The sequence below is a fragment of the Sminthopsis crassicaudata genome, chromosome 2 (genome assembly GCF_048593235.1).
Source record: "Sminthopsis crassicaudata isolate SCR6 chromosome 2, ASM4859323v1, whole genome shotgun sequence".
Classification (NCBI taxonomy): Eukaryota; Metazoa; Chordata; class Mammalia; order Dasyuromorphia; family Dasyuridae; genus Sminthopsis; species Sminthopsis crassicaudata.
The window spans coordinates 588,458,895-588,472,396 of NC_133618.1; the positions used below are offsets into that span (position 1 = coordinate 588,458,895).

The 13,502-nt window shown below is 35.1% G+C and overlaps 1 protein-coding gene across 6 annotated transcripts in view; it reads left to right on the top strand.

The window, feature by feature from the left end:
* The first annotated feature begins 3 nt into the window (after positions 1–3).
* Positions 4–13,502, top strand: part of VTI1A (vesicle transport through interaction with t-SNAREs 1A) — a 421,992-nt gene continuing 408,493 nt past the window's right edge. Inside the window, exon 1 of one of the 6 annotated variants that reach the window (XM_074295622.1) lies at positions 4–415. In XM_074295622.1, the coding sequence (XP_074151723.1) occupies positions 106–415 (310 nt within the window). In that variant the 5' untranslated portion in view covers positions 4–105. The remainder of the gene's footprint in view (positions 416–13,502) is intronic. The other 5 variants (XM_074295625.1, XM_074295623.1, XM_074295620.1 and 2 more) reach the window with 5 other exon arrangements.

A 13,502-nucleotide genomic window follows, 5' to 3' on the forward strand; every position in this document is an offset into this window, starting at 1 on the left:
CCCCGTGAGAGCCCAAGCAGGGGGTGGTAGCGTGTGCCTAGCGATAGGATGCTTTTCCACCGACGTGCGGCCCTTTGCCCTTCCAGATTCTGAAGTCTCACGTGAATGAAGGAGGGATCAGTTGGGGGAACTGAGTATGAGCAGACTGAGTTTACGGAGGGGCCAGACGCGCAAGTAGCACAACCCGGAAGCGGCCGGTCTGGGAGCTGTCCGGGGTTCTCGCTACAGCCGCTGCCGCCTTTGCCGCCTGGCGACTTTCGGCGTTTCGGAGCCGCTGCCCCTTCTCCGCTCCGGGCCGAGCCCCAGACCCTCACAACAGCCATGTCATCAGACTTCGAAGGCTACGAGCAGGACTTCGCGGTGCTAACCGCAGAGATAACCAGCAAGATCGGGAGGGTCCCCAAACTCTCTCCAGGTGAGCACTGGAGCCGGGGGGCTGGGGAGGACCGCCGGGGGCTGGGGACTGAAGTGAAGGAGGGAGGGTGGAGGCCGTCCCTCTGCCGGGAAGGACTGCGTGGGCGGCCTGGTCAGGAATTTGTGTCCACTTTGCTTCTGCTGCCCGAGTTCCCGGTGCATCCGCCTCGATCCACCCCCCCACGGGCCGCCGGGTGAATATTAGTGTAGCACAGCTCTGATCTCCGCCTCTGCCCTGCCGGCGGCTTCTGCGCCCTACTGGCACAGATGGCGAAAGTTCAAATCCTGGGGCACCCTGGCACTTAGGGACCGCCGTGACCCGCCGGCAAACTCCTTTCCCAAAGCGAACACTTCCCATCCCTAACCCTACCCTTAAAGCTATAGTCCAGAAAGGACTCCTCTAAGAAGAAGAAAGTCTGCGGGGTGCGGATAGGAGCAGCCCCTCGCTGCTTTTTAATGCCTGTGTGACATCTCGTTTTCTTCCTCCGGAAAATGAGCGGGCTGAACGGCTGGCATTTGAGACAGCTTCCGTTTCTTAAGTCTATTTAAAGTCTAGTCGAGATGCCGATTTTTTCCTTCTGTTTTCCCTCCGTCTCCAAAACATTACTCTAATAATAAAGCAGGGGCCCGTGGGCCAGATGCAGCCTCTGAGGACGTTTTTGCGGCCCGCCGGGTTATGGTAAATGGGCTGAGGGGCGGAGACAGTGTGAGGTTTTGTTTTTACTATAGTCCGGCCCTTCCCCGTGAACTGGCCCTATTCACAAAGTCTGAGGACCGCTGGAATAATGTATGCTTTCACTTCTTCTTTGTATTTAAATTCTGGATATTTTATATTCCTTACTAAATCTGAAAGTAGGGATTCTATATGTGTGTGTGATTTCCTTATTAATTTTTTGTTATTGCTGCCGTTGTGTTCAATTCTTTATGATTCCATTTAAGATTTTTGGGGGTAAGACACTAGAATAGCTATTTCCTTCTCTAGCTCATTTTAAAGATGAGGAAACCAAAGCAAGTAGGGTTAAATGACTTGTCCACCCGGCTGGGAAGTGTCTGAGACTATGTTTGAATTCATGTCTTCTGATTTCAAACCCAGCTCTCTAACCATTGTGCCCCCTCATTGTGCTAGTATTACTTTTTCCTAAAGGTAAATCCAAGCTCTATTCTCACCTTTGTTCTTGAAACCTGAAAATGCCTCAGGAGTCTGAAAAAAGTGTTTGAGTAATTGTTCCTTCTTTTTCTTTCTTTCTTCTTACCACCTGTTTCTGTTCGTAGGGATATTTGCTTGAAGCCAGAATCTCTGACCTTGCATCTCACTATTCTCCTGTAGGCCCAGTTCTTGTGGAAATGGTTGATGTCTTACATAAAGAATATGATTCCAAGTACGGAAACAAGAGGAACCAAAACAGGGTAGAATATTTTATCTGGTTCTGCTGTTGTGGAAACTTTATGGAGGAAGTGACTGATGGCCTGAGCACTTCATGATGCATCATTCAACTCTTTTCATTAGTTCTGCTTTCTTAACTGCTGAAGGTCATTTTAATTCCTGTTAGCTTGAGTCTTCTCTCTCTCAGTCCTCCACTGTGGTAGTGGTAAAGGTGATTTTGAATTAATTGCCAGAGTTTGGGAATAATAGGATGTATTATTTCATTTATATTTTGTTTAACTGTAAGACTTTGAGACATATGAAAATTTGAGTTTAACTGTAAGAATTTGAGCCAAGAGACTTATTATTTTGTTGATGATTAATAAAGAAACTAAATCTAATGATATCGGGAGATTGTAGAATATTCTGAAGTGACTAAGCAGCAAAATCTTTGACATGCCACAAGAATTTCAAAAGCAAATTGCATTTGTTGAAAAGACAAATACTTTATCAGTAGCAATAAATTTCTTTTTGTAATTTTGTGTTAACATTTTACAATTGTTCCTACAAACAACAGATGAAAGCTTTTGCAGGAGAAGCTATACGTTTTCATATCTGTGACGAAACATAGAAGGTATATAACATGAGTAATAGCATAGCATGGTGTAGAGTGTAGAGATGGAGATAGGAGATCTTGGTTTGAAAATTGCTTAATTTGTTACATTTACAATTTCCTCATCTGTAAATTGAGAATGAGAAGCACCATGGTGTAGTGATGGATAGAAGGTTAGTCTTGGAGAATGGAGAACTTGGATTCAAATAAGTATTTCTTCAGGTATTAATTAACTATGTGACCATAAGAAAAAATAAGTAAATCTCTTAACGTTCCAGCAACTCTCTAAGAATATAAATTACAGGTGATTTGGGGGATATTTATTATTGGAGAGTGTTTCCATACTGGTGATTTCCTACAAAAATGAATACAGATCTAAATATTCTTCTTCCTGCTTTCCTTCTCTTCCTCTAATTACCCCCTTCTCTCCCCCCCACCCCCCTCTCTCTTTCTTTCTTTCTCTCTCTCTCTGTCTCTGTCTCTCTGTCTCTCTGTCTCTGTCTCTCTCTCTCTTTCTCTGTCTCTCTCTCTCTCTCTCTCTCACTCACACACACACACACACACACACACACACACACACACACTGAAATGAGGATTGTTGTTAGAAAAACTCTTTATATACTTTAATACTTCATAAAGACAACTTAATATGAGTTGGTAAAAGGAGAATACATATTAGACTTTATAATACAAAGCACATAGAAAAGGCCCTAATCCTCCAAGTTAGCCTAATTACTAAACCTACTAACAATGCATTACAATAGACATCAATTTATGTGGAAACAATTTTCTTTTGAAGGTAAAGAAGTCTCTTGGCAATGTCAGTGGAGACAATTTAGAGATCTTTTACATGTACCGTAGGCTGGTTGGTTGAGAATTAGCATATTCTAACATAATTTGAAGTCTCATTAGTTGATACTCATTTTTTACTAAGTGAGTTATACAGTGGAGCTCATAGAGCATTGACCTAGATTCATGAAGACCTAAGTTTAAATCACTCTCAACACTTGGTAGCCTTGCAGTCCTGAGCAAGTCTCTCAAATTTTATTTGCCTCAATTTCCTCATACTGGGGGTAATAATCATATCAATTATCTCCTAGGATTCAAATTTGAATTGAAGATCAAATGAGATCATTGAAAAATGTCTGGCACATAGTAAATTCTATATAAATTTTTTTCTCCCTCTCACTTATCTCTATTATGCTTGTGGGAAAATATCACATTATGGCAAGGGCTTTTATATATAATAGGTTATTATAATTAATAATATAAATAAAAGGTTATTATAAAGTTATTATATATAGTATGATAAAGATAAGTCTAGCATGTGTGCTGAGTTGAATTTGCCTGTGTTATCCACTCTCTTAATGAAAAAAAACCTAGTTAATATGAAACCACATTGTGCTGTGACCAGAGTCTAAACGGTATTAAAGATTAATTGCTACTATGTACTGCATGAGGTTAGCCAATATTAATTTCCTCAGTCTTTGTGATACCTGGTCAGCTTTTGCTGAAGCCATGGAACTTTATCCTTATATTTCCTTTGTGGCAAATAAAATTGGTTGAATTCCCCAGTTGAATACCAACAGTTTAAGGGAGAAGAAGGGTGATCATTCACTCTGAGGTAATATTTGGACTGAACTGATATCCCACTGAATTATGTTGGGAAAGGATTGGAATGATAGGGTAGTGTATGGTATCTACATTTCCAAGGGTAGGAAGACACTCATATGCAATCCAATAGTTACCTTTTTTTCTCACAAGTTATCTTCTTTGACCTCTATGGCATTTTTATCCTGTTTACCATCCCCTCCTTCTTAATGTTTCTTTGCTTTCAAAACTACTATATTCAACAAGTATAGATCAGCATTTCTTTTCCTATCTCTCTATTTCTTTTTCTTTTAGAGAACACATTTCTAATTGCCTCCTAGATATTTCCACTTGATTGTCCTTATGGTATCTCATAATCAAAATGCATCATATGTTTAGGTATATACATATACATACATATATATATATGTATATATATATATATATATGTATATATATATATATATATATACATACATATATATATATGTATATATATATATATATATATGTATATATATATATATATATATATACATATATATATATATATATATGTTTCCTTAAATTTTATTTTATTTATTTTTGCTGAGGCAATTGGGGTTAAGTGACTTGCCCAGGTTCACACAGCTAGGACGAAGGTCCTCCTGACTTCTGAGCTAGTGCTCTATCCACTGCAGCACCTAGCTGCCCTACATTTTATGATTTTCCATTCCTTTAATCATTCCTGTTCAAAATCTGTTATCTTTGCCTTTTTTCTACAAAGGGAAAAAATTAGTATCAATTCAGTTTTCTTCTCTTTCACTTGACACATCTAATCTAATCAGTTTCTACCTTTACAACATCTCTAATATATATCCCTTTTTCTCCACATGCACTCTTTTTCAGGCTTTTATCAACTCTCATCAATTCTGTTGCAATATTCTCCTAACTGGTCTTCCAGCTTCAAGTCTTTCTCAAGCTCAGTTCTACCTCCACACAACCACCACATTCTAGATTTGACCACATCACTCCTCTACTCAGTAAAATCCAGTGACTCCCTATCATCTCAAGGATAAATTCCTCTGTTTTACTCTTAACCTGGCTCCAGCCTTCTTTTTCAGCCTTATTCACATATTGTTCTCCTCTATGTGTTTTATAATCCAATCAAATTGGTTTTCTTAACATTCCTTATGCCTGACACCCCATCTCTCTTTCATGTCTGTGCTTTTGCACTGTTTTTCCTACCATGCTGGGGCATGCATCCTTTTTTAACTTTCCCTCTTGGAATCTTTTGTTTCATTTAAGACTCAGGTCAAATGGTTACCTTCTACATGAAGCCTTTCCTATTAGCCCCAGCTGCTAGTGTCTTTAACCACAATATCACATTGTTTCTGTTTTATATATATATATATATATATATATATATATATATATATATATATATATATATATATATATAAATTTTTTTTTTATCCTTATAAATGTGCATGTGGTCTTTCCACATTAGAATGTAAACTCCTTGAAGTTAGGGATTATGTCTTTGTATTCTCAACAGCTCTACAATGCCTGGCATGATAATAATTGCTAATAATATGTAATTAGATAATATTACCTCAGCTAATATTACCTTATTGCAAAATGCTCAATTATTATTACCTCACTGATACCTGGGCAGGTCCCTGTTATTGACAAATGAGGAAAGTGGGGCTTCAAGAAATTAAGTGACTTGCCTAGGGTGCAATAAACATTTAAATGTCAGAAGCTAGATTTGAGTTCCGGTCCACCTGCCTTGTGCCACTGCACTGCTTGTCATAGAATAGGTACTTAATAAATGCTTGTTTGAATGTTAACCTCCCACATTCAGTGAATTACTATGATCTTTTGAATCTAAATTAGGTCTTATATTCAATCCCAGATTTGCTTTCACTGTCATCATCCTAATGTGGCTCTTATCAAGTTTTTGGATTATTATGATGGCCTCCTAACTGATTTCTCTCTGCCTCTAATTCTATCTGCCCTATTCCCCTCCTATGCCTTATACTTTCCATGTGTCATTCTACTGCCAGATTCATCTTATGCACAGATGTAGCCATAGTATTTGGATGTTCAAAAGCTTTCATAACTGCCAGTTTCCTATCAAATAATCTAAATTCTAGTTTGTCCCTCCAAAATGTGGTCCCTCCATATATTCCCAACCTTATCTCTCAATGGAAACAAAGTATTTATGAACTCAAGACAAAGTTAAAAAATTATTCTCCTTGTGTGTTACTTTCTGTGAGAAGATTTGAACTTTTACTGCAGATACATCCAACTTGATTCACAATATAATAAATACTGGTGTATCATAATATGTACTTTATAGAAGTAGTATTAAAAAGTATCTCTGTACCCTGGGTAGCTGCCCATCTTCTCTAATCCTCTTCATGGATGTATGTTTTATTCTAGCAAAACTCTTTTCTTCTGCATTTCTAGTATTCCCCTACTTTTGCCTTTCCTTACAGTCTTTCTCCCTCCCCATCCTATCTTAATTTTTTTGAAATTCATTACATTCTTTAAGACTTTGCACAGATACTATCTCCTTTGTGAAGTCTTCACCAATTCTTACCAGCCCAGAAGGGACTTTTTTTTTTTCAGATGTTACATAATCCCATTTTTCTCACTTTACACTTATTCAGCACATTAATTATTATGCATTGTATTGTTTTTCATTATTGTCTATGAGTCACACTCCCCTTGATAGAAGATCCATGAATATAGTGACCAATTTTTAATTATTTCATTCCATTTTAAAGTGTTTTTTTTTTTTTTTTATGGAATTAATACTTCATACAAAGCACCTGAATGAATGAATAAATCTAGTAGACTACTTTGAGCCATAAAAAACTTAGATATATCCATAGAGTGGTTACTTCCAAAGATAGTTCCTAAGGGTCAATCTAAAGATCATTCTGGGCCAGAATTTTGTCTCACATAGAATCCTTTGGTGCTATGATTAAAATGTGGTACTTGTTCTTTGTGTAATATTCAAGGTTAAGGTTTCATCTACCAATGTCATTCAAAGTGGGATGTCCAACATTAAGAAAAATGGTTTTATAGACATGTGATTTATTTTTTATTCATATCTTTTGTTTTCACATCACTTTTTTTTTTTTTAATTTTCTTTGTATAGATACTAACCATAGAGTTGGAAAGACCTGAGTTCAAATCCAGTCTGAAACACTTCTTAGACATATGACCCTGGGCAAGTCACTTTACTCCAATTGCCTCTAAAAATTCTTTCTTTTTGACATTCATTTTTTAAAATGTAACATTCCAAATTTTCTCTTTCTAGCCCTATTCATTGAGAATAACCCATTCATTGAGAAGGTAAGCAATATGTGAACTCTTGCAAAACATATTTCCATGTTAGCCACATCACATTCATTTTAGATTATATCTTTATATCTTTAGATTATATCTTTCCCCTCTTCTTTACCCAGTGAATTATCCATAGTAATAAAGGATTTTTTAAAAAAAGAATAAAACATAACCAACCAGCACATTAATCCTTTCTGACATTTACAATCTCATAGTACTCTTCAACTTGGCAATGAAGAGAAGGCGATGCATTTTCTCAACTGTTTTTTGGGTCCAGAGTTAGTCATTTTAATTATCTAGCATTCAGTTTCATTATTGATTGTTCCCAAGAGCTCTGATTCCCTTCCTAAGACAACCTGCTATCTGTGGAGATACAACAATCTCTCTCTCTCTCTCTCTCTCTTTAAAAAAAATTTTATTATTATTATTATTTTTATTATAGCTTTTTATTTAACAGATATATGCATGGGTAATTTTTCAGGATTGACAATTGCCAAACCTTTTGTTCCAATGTTTCTCCTCCTTCTCTCCACTCCTTCCCCCAGATGGCAGGTTGACCAATACATGTTAACTATGCCAAAGTATAAATCAAGTACAATATATGTATACATGTCCAAACAGTTATTTTACTGTACAAAAAGAATCGGACTTTGAAATACTGTACAATTAGTCTGTGAAGGAAATAAAAAATGCAGGTGGACAAAAATAGAGGGATTGGGAATTCTATGTAGTGGTTCATAGTCATCTCTCAGAGTTCTTTCACTGGGTGTAGCTGGTTCAGTTCGTTACTGCTCTATTGGAACTGATTTGGTTCATCTCATTGTTGAAGATGGCCACATCCATCAGAATTGATCATTATATAATATTGTTGTTGAAGTATATGATGATCTCCTGGTCCTGCTCATTTCACCCAGCATCAGTTCATGGAAGTCTCTCCAGACCTTTCTGAAATCATCCTGTTAGTCATTTCTTACAGAACAATAATATTCTATAATATTCATATAACACAATTTATTTAGCCATTCTCCAAATGATGGGCATCCACTCATTTTCCAGTTTTTGGCCACTACAAAGAGAGCTGCCATAAACATTCTTGCACATACAGGTCCCTTTCCCTTCCTTAAAATCTCTTTGGGATATAAGCCCAATAGTAATACTGCTGGATCAAAGGGTATGCACATTTTGGTAACTTTTTGAGCATAGTTCCAAATTGCTCTCCAGAATGGCTGGATGTATTCACAATTCCACCAACAATGTATCAGTGTCTCTGTTTTCCCACATCCCCTCCAACATTCTGCATTATCTTTCTCTGTCATTCTAGCCAATCTGACAGGTGTGTAGTGGTATCTCAGGATTGTCTTAATTTGCATTTCTGATTAATAATGACTTGGAGCATCTTTTCATATGGCTTTTCATATGAAAATAGTTTCAATTTCTTCATCTGAGAATTGTCTGTTCATATCCTTTAACCATTTATCAATTGGATAAATTGTTGATCTCTTATAAATTGTCTTGATTTCTTATAAATTAGAATCAATTCTCTATATATTTTGGAAATGAGGCCTTTATCAGGAACTTTTGACTGTAAAAATGTTTTCCCAGCTTATTGTTTCCCTTGTCTTGTCTGCATTAGTTTTGTTTGTACAAAAACTTTTCAATTTCATTTAATCAAAATTTTCTACTTTGTGATCAGTAATGATCTCCAGTTCTTTGGATATAAATTCATTCCTCTTCTGTTGAGACTCTGTATATCTTAGAATCAGCAGGAGTCAGGATAAGCAAAAGTCTTTATTGTTGGTCTTTTGCAGTCGGTCAGGAATTAGATCTAGCAATCTCCTCACCTCCTTCCTCTCCACAGCTAAGAGAATGACTCTCCTCCTCCTACTCCACCTACTGATAATCACTTCCCCTTCTTTGTCCACACCCACAGATCTAGCCAGCAAACAGTAGGTTCATCCTCCAAACATGTTAATAGAGAATTGTCCAATTGGTAATTAGCCTCACATTCTGGATTATCCAAATGCATCTGCTCGGTTCTAGCCCTTTACCCTCTTCCACAGGTCTGAGAGGTAAACTATCCTATGTTCCTCTAATTTATTTATAATCTCATTCATTATGCCTAGGTCATGAATCCATTTTGACCTTATCTTGGTGTAGGATATTAAGTGTGGGTCAATGCCTAGTTTCTGCCATACTAATTTCCAATTTTCCCAGCAATTTTTGACAAACATTGAGTTCTTATCCCCAAAATTGGGGTCTTTGGGTTTGTCAAACACTAAATTATTAAATATATTGGATATTTTGTCTTTTGAACCTAACCTATTCCATAGATCAACTCGTCTATTTCTTAGCCAATACCAAATGGTTTTGGTAGCCGCTATTTTATAATATAATTTTAGATCTGGTACAGCTAGGCCACCTTCATTTGATTTTTTTTTTTCTTTCATTAATTCCCATGAGATTCTTGACCTTTTGTTTTTCCATATGAACTCTGTTGTTATTTTTTCTAGGTCATTAAAATAGTTTTTTGGGAGTCTGATTGGTACAGCGCTAAATAAATAGATTAGTTTAGATAGTATTGTCATCCTTATTATATTTGCACACCCTATCCAAGAGCATTTAATATTTTTCCAATTGGTTAGATCTGACTTAATTTGTGTGGGAAGTGTTTTGTAGTTTTGCTCATAAAGTTTCAGATCTTCCCTTGGCAGATAGATTCCTAAATTTTTTATACTATTGATAGTTACTTTAAATAAAATTTCTTTTTGAAGCTCTTACTGTTGGATTTTGTTAGTGATATATAACAATGCTGATGAATGCTGATGAATGCTGATGACTTATATGGGTTTATTATGTATCCTGTAGCTTTGTTGAAGGTGTGGATTATTTCTAATAGCTTTTTAGTAGAATCTCTGGGGTTCTCTAAGTATACCATCATATCATCAGCAAAGAGTGATAATTTGGTTTCCTCATTACCTATTCTAATTTCTTTAATCTCTTTCTCAACTCTTATTGCAAAGCTAGCATTTTTAATACAATATTGAATAGTAATGGTGATAGTGGGCAACTTTGTTTCATTCCTGATCTTATTAGGAATGGTTGCAATTTATCCCTATTACATATGATGCTTACTGATGGTTTTAAATAGATGCTACTGATTATTTTAAGAAAAAGTCCATTTATTCCTATACTCTCAAGTTTTTTTTTTTTTAAAATAGGACTGGATGTTGGATTTTGTCAAATGCTTTTTCTGCATCTATTGAGATGATCATATGGTTTTTGTTAATTTGTCTATTAATATGGCCAGTTATACTGATAGTTTTCCTAATATTCCTGATATAAATCTTACTTGATCATGGTGTATTATCCTGGGAATGATTTTCTGTAGTCTTTTTGCTAAATATCTTATTTAAGATTTTAGCATCAATGTTCATTAGGGAACAATCTCTTAAAGTAATGCTCTTTCTAAGAACTAAATGCCTTCAGAGAATACTCAGTCCAGTGTCTCTCTCCCATTATGGAATATCTCTCTTCTTTCAAGGGAGAGTTTTTGTGTGTTACCACATCAACAATGAATTGAGATTTTCTCTTTTTCCGTATTCATTAATTTCTCCTTTTGCCAACACACTAATTTTTCCAAAGACTCTCTTCTTCCTGAGAGACTACAGGTTATTTTCCCTTTTTTATTTACCATTTATTTGAGAAGGAAGTATCACACATTCTTTCTGTATTTTTATCTCCACTTTTTGTATATTTTCCTATTCTTCAGTCCCACAAAAATATTGGTTCACCTTTGGATTAGACTGTTGTGAAGTTTAGCATGTACCCTTTCAGATCTGTTCCTAAATAATAATATAACCATCACTTTTTCTATTTAAATTCTACTTTTATCTTTATTTCTCTGTATGCTTTTAGAAAGATATCTCTTAATGAATCTTTTGTTGTTAATTTTTACGTCTGTAGTTGACTTTTACTTTCTCTTTTTTTATTCTGGAGTATTTTGTTTGGTTACTTATACTTTCCTTGATTCCTATTTTTGTTTTTGTTTTTTCCTATTGTCTGGGAAGCTTGAAGAAAGAAAATTTTCTCAATTTTAAGAGATTTTTTCAAATATCCTTTTATTGAACTATCTTTTTTCATTGTTATTTAAGCTCAAGTTTACAGAGTTTGTTACCATTGCAGCTTGAATTTCTTTTCTTTCTTCTATATATTATTTTAATTCTTTCATTTTCTTGTGGGTACACACTTATTTTGTATTAATTCAAATTTTCTTTCCTTTATATTTGAATACCTTTCTTCGGCTCAACTGCAGAACTTTTAGATTGTCACTGGAATAGTTCAATTCAACTATTAGGTGTCTTAGGACCTGAAACATAGGGTTTTGCTTAGTATATATGTATACTAGACCTTTTTGTTTTGAACTCCTTGGAGTTACATGAGTAGTTCTGGGGAAAAGGTCAGGGACATTTTAGTTAACTTTTTCTTTAGCAAAATTACAAATTACTTTTTTAGCTTGATTAGACCAATTTATAACTTCAACAGTGTCTTAGAATATCTGCTTTCTCATAACTTCTCTAACACTATTTCCAGTTTTTATCTTAGTCAATCTGTTAGCCATGAAGAGATTGTTTTAATATGAATATTTCTTATTTTTAAGTGATTTGGAGCTCTCTTTCATATGGTTGTCATTTGTTTGAAAGAATTTTTTGAAAATTATATCTTCATATGGCAATTTCATTACTGCCTTTATTTCTCTAACACAAACAGCCCTATATTTAAATGAAGTCATAAAGTTAAATTATTTAAGGTCTTATTTAAATCATAAACCAAACTTGCCAACACTTCTATTTTTCAGTTTATTGGAAAGATATCTCACTTATCACAGGCTTCATATTCCTGGCTTATTTTTAAGAAGGATTTTTTTTTTTTTTTCTGAATGAACTGATTCATTCATTCATTTAACTTATCGATTGAGCATTCACTGTCTTGCTAATTGGTAAAGAAGATACACATGTGATGTGAATTTAAGTGTTTTAAGAAGATCATAACCGGGAAATATTGGAAACAAGGAGGGCACATTGATTAAAGTATAGCCTTGTTGGAGAACCAGACATACTATGTTGCAGTCTCAGTAAAAAATGATCTTCAGGATCTAGAGTATGGGTTTCCTTTATAAATAAGATGACAATAGTATACAAGAAATGTAGACAGTCTTTTTGAAACTTAAATAATTAAAATTCTTTGGGCAGAGTTCAATATAAATTCATTTTGTACTGAGTGCTACACTCTAATGAATGCTATTAAAGGATGGATGTTCCAGTGTACATATGTGAAGAGGTTGGAAATTTTGAAATAAGCAAAAAAGATAATCCTAAATGAATTTTTTCATATACAAACTTCACCTTCAAGTTGAGGACATTTGAAATGACTTTTCATTTGTAATGAGATGAGACTTTTGGAAATAACAATCACCATTTCCTTTAAAAAAAAAAAAATTCAGAACAATCATTAGCAATTGCAGAACTACTCCATAGATTTCTTAGAGCTTTATATTAGTGACATTCTTTTGTGTGAAAACCATCCCATTGTAGCTCATTAGGAGATATAAAACCACCAAGGAATAAGCTTCGTTTTTGTTGCTGTTTTTAATAAGCATATATTCACAAACTTTGGTTTGTAAAGTAAAGTTTCCACTAAGGATTTCCACTTGGTTCTAATGTTTTGTTTTGTTTTTTGTAGAATCTGTCAAGTAAAATATTATATGTTCACTGTGCACAGGGAAGAGAGTAATATAGTGATTGGTGTACTGATTTCTAATTTATAGCTTCCCAAACCTGATCAACAGATGATTTGTAAATTTTTTATGTTCCTTTTGTACTTCCTTCAAGCCTGGGAACAGTTTGGCACATCGAAGAGAACATTGAATGAAATACCAAATTTGAATTCTTACCTCAGATAATAGTCATTCAGTCTCTCAGAGCCTCAGTTTCCATATCTCTAAAATGGGGGTGTTGTTTCTTCATTTCCAAAGAGATCAATGACATCACAGACATATCTTAACTTGTGCATGAATTGAATTTAAGTGAAGTATAGTTGTACAAAGTTGTACACACATTCTTCCAAAGTAATCAAAGTAACCAAAAGCAAGACAAAAGTTAAGATGAATAGTAGCAATACCTATCC